The sequence below is a fragment of the Acartia tonsa genome, chromosome 9 (assembly GCF_053477335.1).
Source record: "Acartia tonsa isolate MP-2025a chromosome 9, ASM5347733v1, whole genome shotgun sequence".
In the NCBI taxonomy this organism is placed as follows: Eukaryota; Metazoa; Arthropoda; class Copepoda; order Calanoida; family Acartiidae; genus Acartia; species Acartia tonsa.
The window spans coordinates 33,810,530-33,823,337 of NC_137268.1; the positions used below are offsets into that span (position 1 = coordinate 33,810,530).

General features: G+C 33.2%; 1 protein-coding gene across 1 annotated transcript in view; it reads right to left on the reverse strand.

Moving 5' to 3' along the window:
- The window catches only part of LOC145328811 (muscle LIM protein Mlp84B-like), a 31,015-nt gene that overhangs the window by 12,027 nt on the left and 6,180 nt on the right, over positions 1 to 12,808 (reverse strand). The window contains exons 5-7 of the mRNA XM_080172686.1: positions 12,111 to 12,204; positions 11,649 to 11,707; positions 7,982 to 8,037 (exon numbers count right to left, since the gene is read on the reverse strand). Of these exons, the coding sequence (XP_080028812.1) occupies positions 7,982 to 8,037; positions 11,649 to 11,707; positions 12,111 to 12,204 (209 nt within the window). The remainder of the gene's footprint in view (positions 1 to 7,981; positions 8,038 to 11,648; positions 11,708 to 12,110; positions 12,205 to 12,808) is intronic.

Here is a 12,808-nt window from a genome sequence, read left to right on the forward strand (position 1 = left end):
TTCACTCCATGATTGAGATTTTGGATCTTGGAAGGGAAACGAAGTAGCGCGTTTCATTTTATTTTCATAGTAGCTTTTGTGAGGTTATTTTAGGTTAGGTTAGGTAAATGTTACTGAATCCATGATCCAAAAAATTTTAAAATTGTCTTAAAATTTTCAGTTCAAGGGTTTGAGCCTCATTCTGCCTTGGTTGATCTTGTTATTAAAATCTTCTTCTCTCTTGGTTTTCTCCTTTAGAGTATCATTTCAATAATTCATTTGGGAATAGCCCCTTTCGTGGCAACGCCCCTTAATGGGCGATTCGTCGTTTTTTCTAAATGGCTGTTGATAGGCTATTTTAGGTTAGGTTAGGTTATATTAGGTTAGGTGATTGCCCCACAGAGTAAGGCAATTGGCCCCGCAGGGTTAGAGCCCCCAGCAGGGGCTAGAAATAGGAGAAAAGCTACTGTGAAAAAAACGAAGAATCGCCCATTAAGGTGGTTTGTCAAAAGGGACAATACCCATTCATTTTATCAAAATTCACACCAATTTAATGTGTGACAAAACAATTTTTTTTTCCTTTACCTTGGCTTATCAAACTTTTTGTTGCTTCACTAAGGTTACTTTCCCTCAAAGTGACTATTGAGCACCGGAACCCCTTCTAATTTATGATAGAATTGAAAATATTGAATAAAGGGTCGGGGGAGGGGGGTTAAAAGCTTAACCCCAACATTAACCCTGTCTGGCCAAATCCTGCAGGGCTATCCAGTACTCAATAGAACCTAACCTAAAGTAATATACAAACAATTGAATAACCTTCCTAATTTTTTTTACCTCTCCCCCCCCCCCCTTTTATTTTTAGAGGTTGTGACAGACCCCCGTTGGCATTATTGGTTTATAGAAGGTTGGGTAGGGGGAAGACGCATGTCATTGACAGCTGGAGTATATATATCCTCCCCTCCCCCCCCTCTTAGGATCCCTTAAATAATCGTCCTTGTTGAATTTATTTGAAATGAGTTATCTTTCCTCTTCTTCTTTTCTTTCCCGGATTTTTCTTCTGATAGCATCCATAATTACATACAGAGCTCCCACTCCCTTTTTTTCACAAAGTTAATCTCTAATAAAATAGCATAAAACAAGCCCAGGGACCTAAAGGGTTTTAAATAGACCCTACAGTTTAGGTCAAAAACTTATAAAAATAACCCCACTCCCTTTATTTCACAAAGTTAATACTCTAATAAAATAGCATAAAACAAGCCCATGGACCTAAAGGGTCTTCAAAAAAACAATTGCTTCACTTTTTTCAATATAAATCCTACAGTTTTGGTCAAAAACTAATAAAAAATAACCCAATCCATGCTCAAGCAATGACTATAAGAAGACAATATTGGCTTTTAATCTAGTCACCTCTCCAGAACACTACATATAGCTCGAGACACTTGTGGAGATTTTGTTCTACCAGGAGAGTGCATATTTCATTGCAAGTTAAGACAGGTTTGTATTTTTTTAAAAAGAACAAACCGTCTGAAGTACTGGAATTCTTGTAGATTGACTCCGTAATGTTTGGAGTTTTACATGGGGCTTAAAAAGACCTTTCTATAGACACCTTAACCTGGTTGTTAACTCAATCCTTGCCAATTTGGCACAATAAAGACACACACATCAAACATTGGGACATGAAGGCTCTGTCTTGTTCTTGATGTTTGCCATTTCTTTTATTTTTATGTCAAATTGGCTAGGACTGTGTTAGAAACCTGTTTAAGGTGTCTATTGAAAGGTCTTTATATGCCCCATCAAAAACGCTAAACATAATTGCGTCTATCTATAAGATTTCAAATACTTAAGACAGTTTGTTCTTTTTTAATCTCCTGGTAAAGCAAATTCTTCAGAAGGGCTAGGTCTCGAGCTTTAGTTCTATGGAGAGGTGATTAGAATCAAAGTTTAATATTATTTTCTCATTGGATAATTTTTTATTAGTTTTAGACCTAAAGTTTATATGAAAAAAAGTAATGCAATTTGTTTTTTTAATTGAATACCCTTATGTAAATTTTCTCTAAAATGTAGAACTCAATCGGATCAGTAATTATTAAAATTTTAAGCTTTGAAGAAAAACATACTTAATATAATAGGACTGACGGCTGCGCCCCTTATTGTAAAGGATGGGGAGGGAGGTACGGTTACCCTAAATGTCGATTTCTCTGGTTAGGGTGGTGATACCCTCCACCAATATAAAATATATGAGAAGCTTTTCTGTAAAAGAGATCAAGAGGTTAGCGAGATCCTAATCTGCAGACATACAGACGGGCAGAAACCCAATATTTCAAAAACACATCTGTACACATATAGGATTTGCTTTTAATTTTTTCAGAGTATTTTGTTCCTTATCAGCAGATTCCATGCTTATTTCTCCAGAGTACGTCAGAATCTCAGGAACTAAGTTTTTTTTAAATTTTAATTTTCATAAAATTTGCTTTAAATGTTTTACCTATTTCATTAAAATGTTTAGATATCAGACCATTTGTGTAGTGCCGAGCACAAGGTTTTGCCACCCCTATTGAATACAAATTTATGGGTGTGTAACTGTTGGGGGGATAAGAACTTTAGGGGGGATATAGTACAGACAACAAGAAATGTATAAATTTATTGTCAGAGTGGTGTCCAATTCTCATATAATATATAATCAACATAATTAAAAGCCCAATAATTTGGTAAATTGACACGCAAATTATTTCCATATATTTTAGGGAATTTTGACTTTGTATCTTGCTGATTTAGGGGGTACATGGGGGTAGTTGTAAAGACAGCTAAAGGGTTGCATCGACCAGACCACCCCTCCCTTATTTTTTTAGCCATCTATCTTCAATAGCCGAGGAAATCCCGTTTCTGACTGAATATCTGACTGACTGACTGACAAAGTAAATTAAAGAAAAGCTGCTCTACTTAAAATGGTAAATAAAAACTTCCTAAAGTTCTCTTCTTGGGAACAACTCTTAATTGGCTGAGCTCACTTTACATAAGGAAAATTTGTTACGAAAGATGTTTTGTGAGTTTTCTTTATCTCAGAAGATAATTATGCAATTTATTGTCTGATATGACAATTCAGAAGAATAAAAAAGGAAATTAAACTCATTTTGTTCTATATACATTTCAACGGACAACTGTACATATGTAATACATTCCGCCTGTCTCTCCATCTTGCATCGTATTATAGACAGTTTTTTGCGGATGTTAAAATGAAAAATTATAAGGTTGGGGCCTAGCTTACAAAACTTAATCTTATAATTCTTATTTCAATATTTTAATAATTTTTAATGCTTTTTCAGTATAGCTGAGAAAATCCATAATGGAAAAATATATGATCAAATATTTTGATAATTTTCCTGATGTCCTGACGAAGCTTGGTGTGGTGCTCGTTTTCCCAACATGTATCCTTTAGATCAACACATTTTAGTTTAAAACAATTCTAACAACATCCATAAGTAGCAAAACACAAAAAAAATCATGGAATTGCAAAGTGAGCAGATATTGAGTCCTCATAACAAAGAAAAAAATTTCAGCTGTCTATCTTTAATAGCAGCTGAGAAAATCACATTTCCCCCATAACGTTGAGGACTAATTGACTGATGAACAGAAAAAAGTGAATCACAGAGTAGCTTTGCTACTTTAAATACAAAATAATACATTTTTTAGGTACAAAGTGCCTAGTGATCACAGACCCCCGTTCTTTATTTTTGAAAAAAAAACACAATAAGGGGAAGAATAAACTGTTTTTTTTATGCCAAACCCCTGCAAGGTATCCTAACCCTCCGGGGCAATGTAACCTATCTTCTTAATCTGACCTAATGTAAAATACTTAAGTAAAAAAATATTTGTCATTCTTATTCTAATTTTATCTCAGAGGGAGAGGGAGGGTTTCTGTTCACGACTTGGCTTTTTGAGAGGAACTTCCGGAAAAAGTCATAGAATTAAAATGAAATCGTAAAAATAATTATTGTTTGAGATAAATATTTTCATTTCTTTGACTTTTTCCCTTGTCTTTAAATAACTATACAGGGAAAGATACAAGTATTCTAAAAAAACAAAAAAGATTATTATATCATATTAAAAAGATAAAATACAGAAGACTTGGCAAAAATTTAAATTAAGATTTTACAAGACAAAATATGCAATGTATTTATATTCAGGGAACTAAAGAGATAAGACAGTGACCGTTAAATTGATATACATTCCCAATGATGATTTACAAAATCAACCCTTTAGTAAATTAAAATTAGTTAATGAAACGTTAAACACTCAACATACTGAGCAAACTAATCGAACTAAAGTTCCTAAAGTCAACGAATGAAAAAACGTTATTTTAAAACTTTGGGGACCAGTGTCATAAACAGCCAAATGTCTCATCTCTCTCTGATTTATATTTCTTTTTTTGTCATAATTTAATCATTTTTTAGAATACTTGTAATGTCCCTAAATATATATTCACTGCATAAGTAATTATTATCAGAGTTCATCAAATGCATCTTTTTCTTATGTGAATTTTCTTAAAGTTTAAAGAAAATTTTTATGAAAGGGTAAATTAATATAAGTAACTGATTGACCCTGAATAATTCACTAAAATAATCAGGGATTCTAAGGGATAAGACAAAGGACGATAAATTTATGCACATTCTGTAAAGTTTTGACTCTTCTAGGTGGCACCAACCAATCAAAATTCAATAAAACAACCCAAAGTTTTTAATTGACAAATATGTATTTTTATAAAACTTTGGATACCAATTTATTTTAAAGTCCAATGTCCCCTCCCTCCCTGAAAATATTAGAATGTTAAATACTCAAATGGAAAAATGGACAAAACACAAAATATACTTCTACAAAATTAAAATATGTGTATATTAAATATTTCAGTGTATGTGTGTAAAGGGATAAAAAATCATGCACAAAAACTTCAAATTTCTCAAAATGACAGATAAAAATGGTGCTTAGTTAACTTTAGAAAATGTTCATTTTGAGAAAGCAAAAAAAACTCAATTGATTATAGGCTAAAATTTTTAAATATTTTAACATATAAAAAGGTATGAATGATTTTATCCCTTTCACATATAGAACAATTTTTAATATTTTACTAATTACACAATTTTTTAGCCTAAATCTTTTGGAAAACTAATAATAATTAAGTAATTTTTTTTGAAAGGGTAATATATACGACAGAAAGATGTTATTAAAAAAACCTAAATCAATTGAGCCTTAAACGAAAGGTCGCTTAGACTTGTTCCAAGATTTGATGGCTGCATATATTGATTAAATCTAAGAAATGTCTTTTTAGACACTTCTAAAGAAATTTCAGTTTTTTCAACATTATTAAACCAGAGTATACTAAGATTTAGAATTATTCAGGGTTGGGACAACGTTTAAGACAGCCACAAACATGACTTTCAGATCTATTTCCCCATCCCTATAACCCTGAATATATAATAAAAGCTTTAGGCAGTCAATTATTTAAGATTTAAGAAAAGGATCTCTATGCAGGGATCTAAACGGATAAGACAATGGCCGAAAAATTGATGTTCATCTCCAATGATGATACAGAAAATTACCCCTTCTGTAGATTAAAATTAGTGGTTAAAACGTTCGAATATTCATTTTAATTAACCAACCAATCAAAATTAACTAAAGTCCCAAAGTTGTTAGGCAAACGAATAAGAAAAGGTTATTATAAAACTTTGGGAACTAGTGTAATAAACAGCCTATTGTCCCCTTTCTTTTTTACAACTAATAATTGACTGTACAAATCTTGGAACTAAATGTAAGCGACCCTGCACAGGCACTGACCTGACAGTAAATACAGTCTAAGTTTAGGTTAAAGGCTCGAATACATTCTGAAAATTTTATTTTTAATGTAACAAAAAAGTGAAACTTTAAAAAGAGCTCGGCAGCCACGCGTCAGCCGCGACTAAGCCGCACGTTAAACCCGCTTTGAATTTGTAAAAACTTGATTGCCATATTCTGGTAAGATTTAAAAATTCCAAATTATTTTTAAAATTGTGAAAGGTTGGTTTACCGGTGGCTTCCAGGCGGCTAAGAAGAGGCTGCCGAGCACTATTTTTAAATTATGTTACATATACATATGTATGTATAAGGATTTAAGCATAGCATAAATTCGCTTCAATTTTATGAGTAACCTTATACTAGATTTTAATAATGATTAAAGTGAAAATTAAGTTATTAAAATCAAGGCTCGGCAATCTTTAAATTTTTATTATGGATAAAACTGTATATAGTAGTGGCCACTTGATGACAAATATAGACGACCGGCCGCGGCTGCCGAGCCTGATTTGAATATAATTTTAAGTTGAATAAGCTAGTTATCAAATATTATCTTTAAAAGCATAAAACTTGATATAGCATTTAGTTGAAATAATTAGGTGTCAGAATACAAATAAAAACAAATACAAATATGGAAAAAGTATACTTAAAAACAAATAGTTTAATAAGGTAGAAAAAATGAAAACACTTTTTTTTTACTTTTTCTTTTTTAATTGAAATTAAAAATGGGATATTAATTCAACTTCTCCCTCTAAGAGGTCTCTAGGGGCGTAGCCACTAGTCTTTTTGATAAAGTAACAGGATTTTTGTATGTGTGTACTGAAGGATCTCGCTATTCGCAGAGCCGATATGATTCTCCTTTACAGTGTAGATTCTCATATGTTCTGGAAAGGTTTAAAGCTATTATGGGATAGGGTACCACCAAGCTCCCAAGAGAAAACGAAAAAAATATGTTCATGCTGATTTTTAATTCTTTTTATGAATATTAATCCGCAAACCTCGATTTAAAAATTTGATGATGTTTTTATTTGTTGTTGTTCTGGCATTTAAATATCATAATCATTACAACATTTAGTATGAACGTGCTATAGCATTTTTAGAAACACAGCAACATCATAATTTTTGCTTTTTAGTCCGACAGTTAAAAATTCTTTATTGATAATTTTTCATAATAATAAACAAATAGAACAAAAAGGGGGGGGGGGTGATTTCCCAATGTCAGATCTTTGATGACCTGCGGTGCTGAAAATCCCTACGGGCATCCAGTACCCAAAATAATATAATTTATTCTAACCTGAGTACATCAATAGGTTTCCAAGCCATACTGGAAACCATTATATAAATTTCTTATTTAGCATTTTTGGTTTATTTGTTTATAATGTAGTTTATTTAATTAAATTTTATTCTCTAATCAAATTTGTACTATTTTGAACAATACTTCTTTATTTTTGATAGTAAATAAACTTATTTTTGTGCTAATTACCATTAATATTTTAATTATATCTTCGTTTGCCAAAACTTTTATTAAATTTAATCTCTTGATATACAATGTTAAGTTAAAAGTTTGTACTACCCAATCAAGATTGAATGCAAGTCCCCAAAGTTTAGTGCAGAAAAGTCCAGACCGCTATTGAAGTACCTATTATCAAACCAAATTGTTATCTACACAATAAACACAAGTAAAGCGATGTGATAAGACAGTTTTGTGAAGTGATGGGAATAGTAAGGGGATGATGGGAAAAGGAAAGAAGTGTTAGGGAAAGGAAGGGAAGTGATGGGGAAGTAAAGAGAAGTGATGGAGAGATGAAGGAAAGTGATGGGGAAAGGAAAGAAGTGATTGGGAACGAAAGGAAGTGTTCGGTAAACAAAGTAAAGAAAAGTGGTGGAAAGTAAAGGGAAGTGATGGGGAAGGAAAGTAAAGGGAAGTGATGGGGAAGGAAAGAAAAGTGATGGAAAGTAAAGAAAAGTAATAGAGAAGTAAAGGGAATTGATGGAGAGATAAAGGAAAGGGATAGAAAGTGATAGGGAAGTAAGGGAAAGTAATTGAGAAGTAAAGGGAAGTGCTTGAAAGTGACGGGGAAGTAAATTGTATACTATAAGTCTTAAAAGACAGCGGTCAGATAGATAGACAGACAACAAAACTAATAGAGTAGCTTTGCTACTAGAAAAGAAGACTTACCATTGCAATAAACGTCGTTGTCAGGCCCATCGCAGGCTGTTCTAGAATCCAGGGACCTGAAAAATATAATTAAAAGTAATTTTGAAATATTTTTTACTTCGGCACCTCGGTGCTAAAAAAACCGGTTTTAATCTTATAATTGTACATTCTATATACGCGGAAAGCTGTTTATAATACGATGAAAGAAATAACTATTCTAGAATGCATAGATGGGCAATGAATAAATCCTATTATATGGTTCCCTTTTACAGTGAAGCTTCTTATATGTCCAGGGAAGGTTTTTAACTATTTTGGAGGATGGTATCTCCAACCTCTAATAAAAATGACCCTCCCCCCCCCAAAAAAAAAAGAATATTTTTTCATACTTTTTTTTTTTAAAAACTCAAGTTAAAAAGGGGGAAGGTCGATTTTCCCTCTCACACCTTAATTACCCCTAGAGGCTTCTAATGGGCGTGGCTGCTATAGTCTAATATAAAGTAGTATGATTTTTTGTCTGAAGCTCAAGATCTCAATAATTACTCATCCGATTGGATTCTCTATTTCAGGTAAGCTTTACATAGGTTCTGTGTCTTTGATTTGAGTCTTGGGATTGTTTTAAGCTAGTTTTTGCCCCTTTGAATAAAAAGAACCCCTAGATGCTGATGGCGTAGCCGCTAGTTTACATAAAAAATATAATTTTGATAACTGTTAAATATTGGGGATGAAAAAGATGTAGATTTTTTGATCCTTTTCCCATGAAATTTACAAAGTGTACATTGCATTGTTAGTAAAGAATGAAAACAATGTCAAAATCTTTTTGCAATGAAAAGGCTTTAAAAATAAAAGATTAAGATATAGAGAAGTACTAAAATTGATAAAAAATAGCCTAAAACCATTCTTGAACCTATGTGAAGCATCCAAAAATCTCGATAGGTTCAGTGGTAAGCACAAAAACCTTAATTCATCTATCAATTAAAAGCCAACAAATAAGGTAACGTGGTTAAAAACTTTGGTTATTAGTGTAATTTACAGTCGTCCATTGGCTACTCACACTCTCAATAAGATAAGAAAAAGTTGTTTAAAATTTATGTATACTTTTTGTTATTTTAATTCACTCTCTATCTGTAATGCCTCTAATATCCCGAAAAAGGATCAACTGAAAATTGATTACCCATTTCTTCCCCAATTTCCGAAGTTGTACAACAGATAACCCAACTATTGCAAAGGCTATTTTTAGCTACTCCGGTCAAAGGGAAAAGCGATATAATGTTTAATATACATTTATACATTATACATTCAAATTTAGATTTTTTTTGGAAGTTTGAAGCTTTTTTAGCTAGTAGTAAATATTGAGATAGGATGAGGGTGCTATGTACACAATCGGAAACTAAGATGAAGCTGACCAGAAAAGTGCCTACCTTACTTTGCGTCATTTCAAGGATAAAGGAAAAGATATTTGTCATGAGAAATTTAAAATTTGCAATCAAAATTAGTAGTATAAATTTAAGCAATTTATTATCATCCTATTTAACCCATACTAGCTATTTAGATATTGAATTTTAGTATTGTTTTGTAGCTTCTCTACACTTAAAGTTAGTAACGTTCGTCCGTTGTGTGCCGCCGCTCTCGCTTGTCAAGCTAGAGAATAAACACAATAGAAAAGAAAATTGGGGAGCATGCCTATTTAAATCATACCCTTTTTAAAAGCGAAGCTTTTCTATAATTAGGGTCGGCCCATCCGTCCGTCCGTCACGGATAGCTTTTTTCGCTAATTTAGGCATGTTAGAATTGTTCTATTGATTTTAAAATTTGCAAGGTGATTTCTGTAATAGTTAGGTACGATTAAGAAAGCGTAGCAACTCTATAATCATTACTACAATGTCCGTACGTCCATTTTAAACATTTTGATTTTTTTACTTTTGTTAACAACAAATTTTTATGTGATCTAATAATCCGATTGATCTGATTTTTGGTATACTGATTCCTGGGACAACAAAGTTTAATATTATAAGCGAAGCAACTCTATAATCAAGTCCTAATAATGTAAGTATGTCCATAAACAGTATTCTGTATCAATTTTACTTACAATTTTGCTTCGACATTTATACATTTATATTCTGATTATTCAGTTCTGACACTATACAAGTGTTAGTGTCCGTTTGTCCTACCGTTTCAGTGCCTCGCTTTTATGGATGTTGTCATCCTTGTTTTCCAGTAAATTTATGTGCATGTACCTAATTTTAGGGTAATATATTTATCTTTTAAAATTTGTAATGACAGAAGGCATTTTAAAAATAGGTTGTTTTTAACTTCTAAATGTCAGCTCGATGCTTATTTTTGATGACAGACAAATTCAGTGTTTATTTTGTACAGTACTGTACAGGGGCGTCCAAGCTTTTTATTTTTGGGGGGGGGTAAAATGGCGCGCGAAGCGCGCCGCAAATTTTTTTTACCCCCCCCAAAATTTTTACCCCGGGGGTAAAATTTACTTGGGGGGGGGGGGGTAATTACCCCCCCTGAAATCTGTTGGCAGGGGTAAAATTTGTTTACCCCCCCCCAAAATTTACCCCCGTGGTAAAATTTTTTGGGGGGGTAAGTTAAATTTTATCAAAAATTTATTATTAAAAATGCGCGTAAAGCGCGCAAAAATTTTTTTGTTAGAGATTTTCTATTTTGGGGGGGGTATTTACCCCCCCAAAATTGTTTTGGGGGGGTAAATACCCCCTCCTAAATGGTTGGGGGTGCCTACGGCACCCCCAGGGTAGGGGTAAATTTTAAATGGGGGGGGGGGGGGGGGGGTAAAATGAAAAAAAATCACCCCCAAATTCGTTTGGGGGGGGGGGGGGGTAATCGCCCCATTACCCCCCTCCTTGGACGCCTATGGTTCTGTACATTTTTCTTAGGTTTTATAATTATTCCTAGAAAGGTTTATTTTTTAAAAATGTACAAGGCAGAGAAGATTTTAAAAATCACATACTTTTCAAGCTGTATTCTTGTGGTTAATTTTCCATGAAGTTTTTAAACGTACGTATAATTTAAGACTAATGGGTATCGGTCACCTTATTTTTTCTGTCACGGATTTAAAAAGTATTTATTACGTTCGTAGATTCTCTATCAATTGGCCTTTACGTTTATGTCCTCATATAAAAGTAACAGGTTTTCTGTATGATCAGGTCCTTGGAAGATTTATTTGTCTTATCCCTTTAGATCCCTTTCATCGTTATTGTTAAAATCGTTCTATTTAGTTTAAACTTTGCAAGATGATATCTGTAATAGTATATTTTAGAAAGCGCATCCATCGACCATCGCATTTTAAACACGTTGACATTTAAGATATTATGACGTCATTTGTCATTATTTTGTATAATACTGGAGGCACTTGAAGAAGGAGGGGGTTAAATTTGAAAAAATTGGGATGGAGGTCAACAACACCCGGATTTTTAATTTTAGTTTTAAAAAGAAAAATTTAAATTCTTATGACAGTTTTTTTCTAAGGTCGATTTCTCTTTGGATGATTTGTTCCCTCACTAAAGATAGTTATAAACCTTCCCAGGACCTAAGTAAGGCTACCCTGTAAAAGAGAACCATATTGTTTCAGCGGTTATCAAGATCTCCTTCGGTACAAACATACTGACAATCAGACAGACAAAAAACATAGATCCTGTTACTAAGAGAGTGAGAAGTTTACCTGTGACAAGTTCTGCATTTGAAGCACTGCTTGTGCCAAGATCTGTCTTTTGACAGAATCTAAAAATAATTTAAAATTAATGAATTTTTTTGGTTCTTCCACACAAAAAAGCCCGTTAATTAATAATACCATCAAATGCGAGTCTTTATATGGATGGGATTGGCTATTATTGTGACTTTTTACAGTTTCGCTAGACCATATTATACATAGAACATCAGATAAATCAATCTTGTACGCTAAAGACAAAATATTGTCTTGTGATTTTATATTAGAAGGGGACGTACGGACAAAATCTAATTACATATAGAGTAAATATAGAAAATAAACCCAAGAATAAAGTATAGCCCATAAGGAACATAAATCTAAAATAATATTCGGGTAAAAAGGTTTTTCCCCTCCAACGAAAGCTGAAAATCACGTGTAGATTTCGCGATTTCGTTATTGGTATAAGCTGAAATAAACCTGATCTGCATGATATACAAAGCATCCGCATCTGGGGCATCCTTGGCCTTTGGGTGCCTCCAGTCCATTGGCACTTCCTTTCACGGCTCCATTGCTGAAATAATTAGTTATTTATAGCATTGTATTACAAAACAGCTTTCCGCGGATATAAAAATGTACAATTGTAAGATTAGTTTGTTAGCCCCGACATTATAATTGTACAATTCGTAGAAAACTGGATATTAGACGAAACATGACTTTACAGTATGGCTTAGAACCGGTTCTAATCTAGAGGATATTAGTTTTGAAGGCAAACTGGAAAAATATTACTAATACTTTCAGCTGCTGAGTGTGCATGTTTTCATCAAAATCCTGAAAACAGCAAATTTTAAATTTGTTGTTAAGCTTAATATTGGTTTTTACAACTTTGTACAATTACCACCCGGAAAGGGAAGGGAAACTTTAATTGTCTTGGTTGGTTTAGGCTATTTTCTTGACCTCTCCCACCCTCCCATAGGGGCTAAGGGAGAAGCAACTGCAGTATCCTTATAATAAAGTAAAAGGATCTTTGTCTGTCTGTGTGTCTGTCTGTGTGTCTGTATATTTGTACCGAATGATCTCGCTAACCGCTGAACCGATCGGGTTCTTCTTAACAGGGTAGCTTTTAATAGGTCCCGTGAAGGTTTATGACTATTTTGGGGGAGGGTTTCACCACCCTC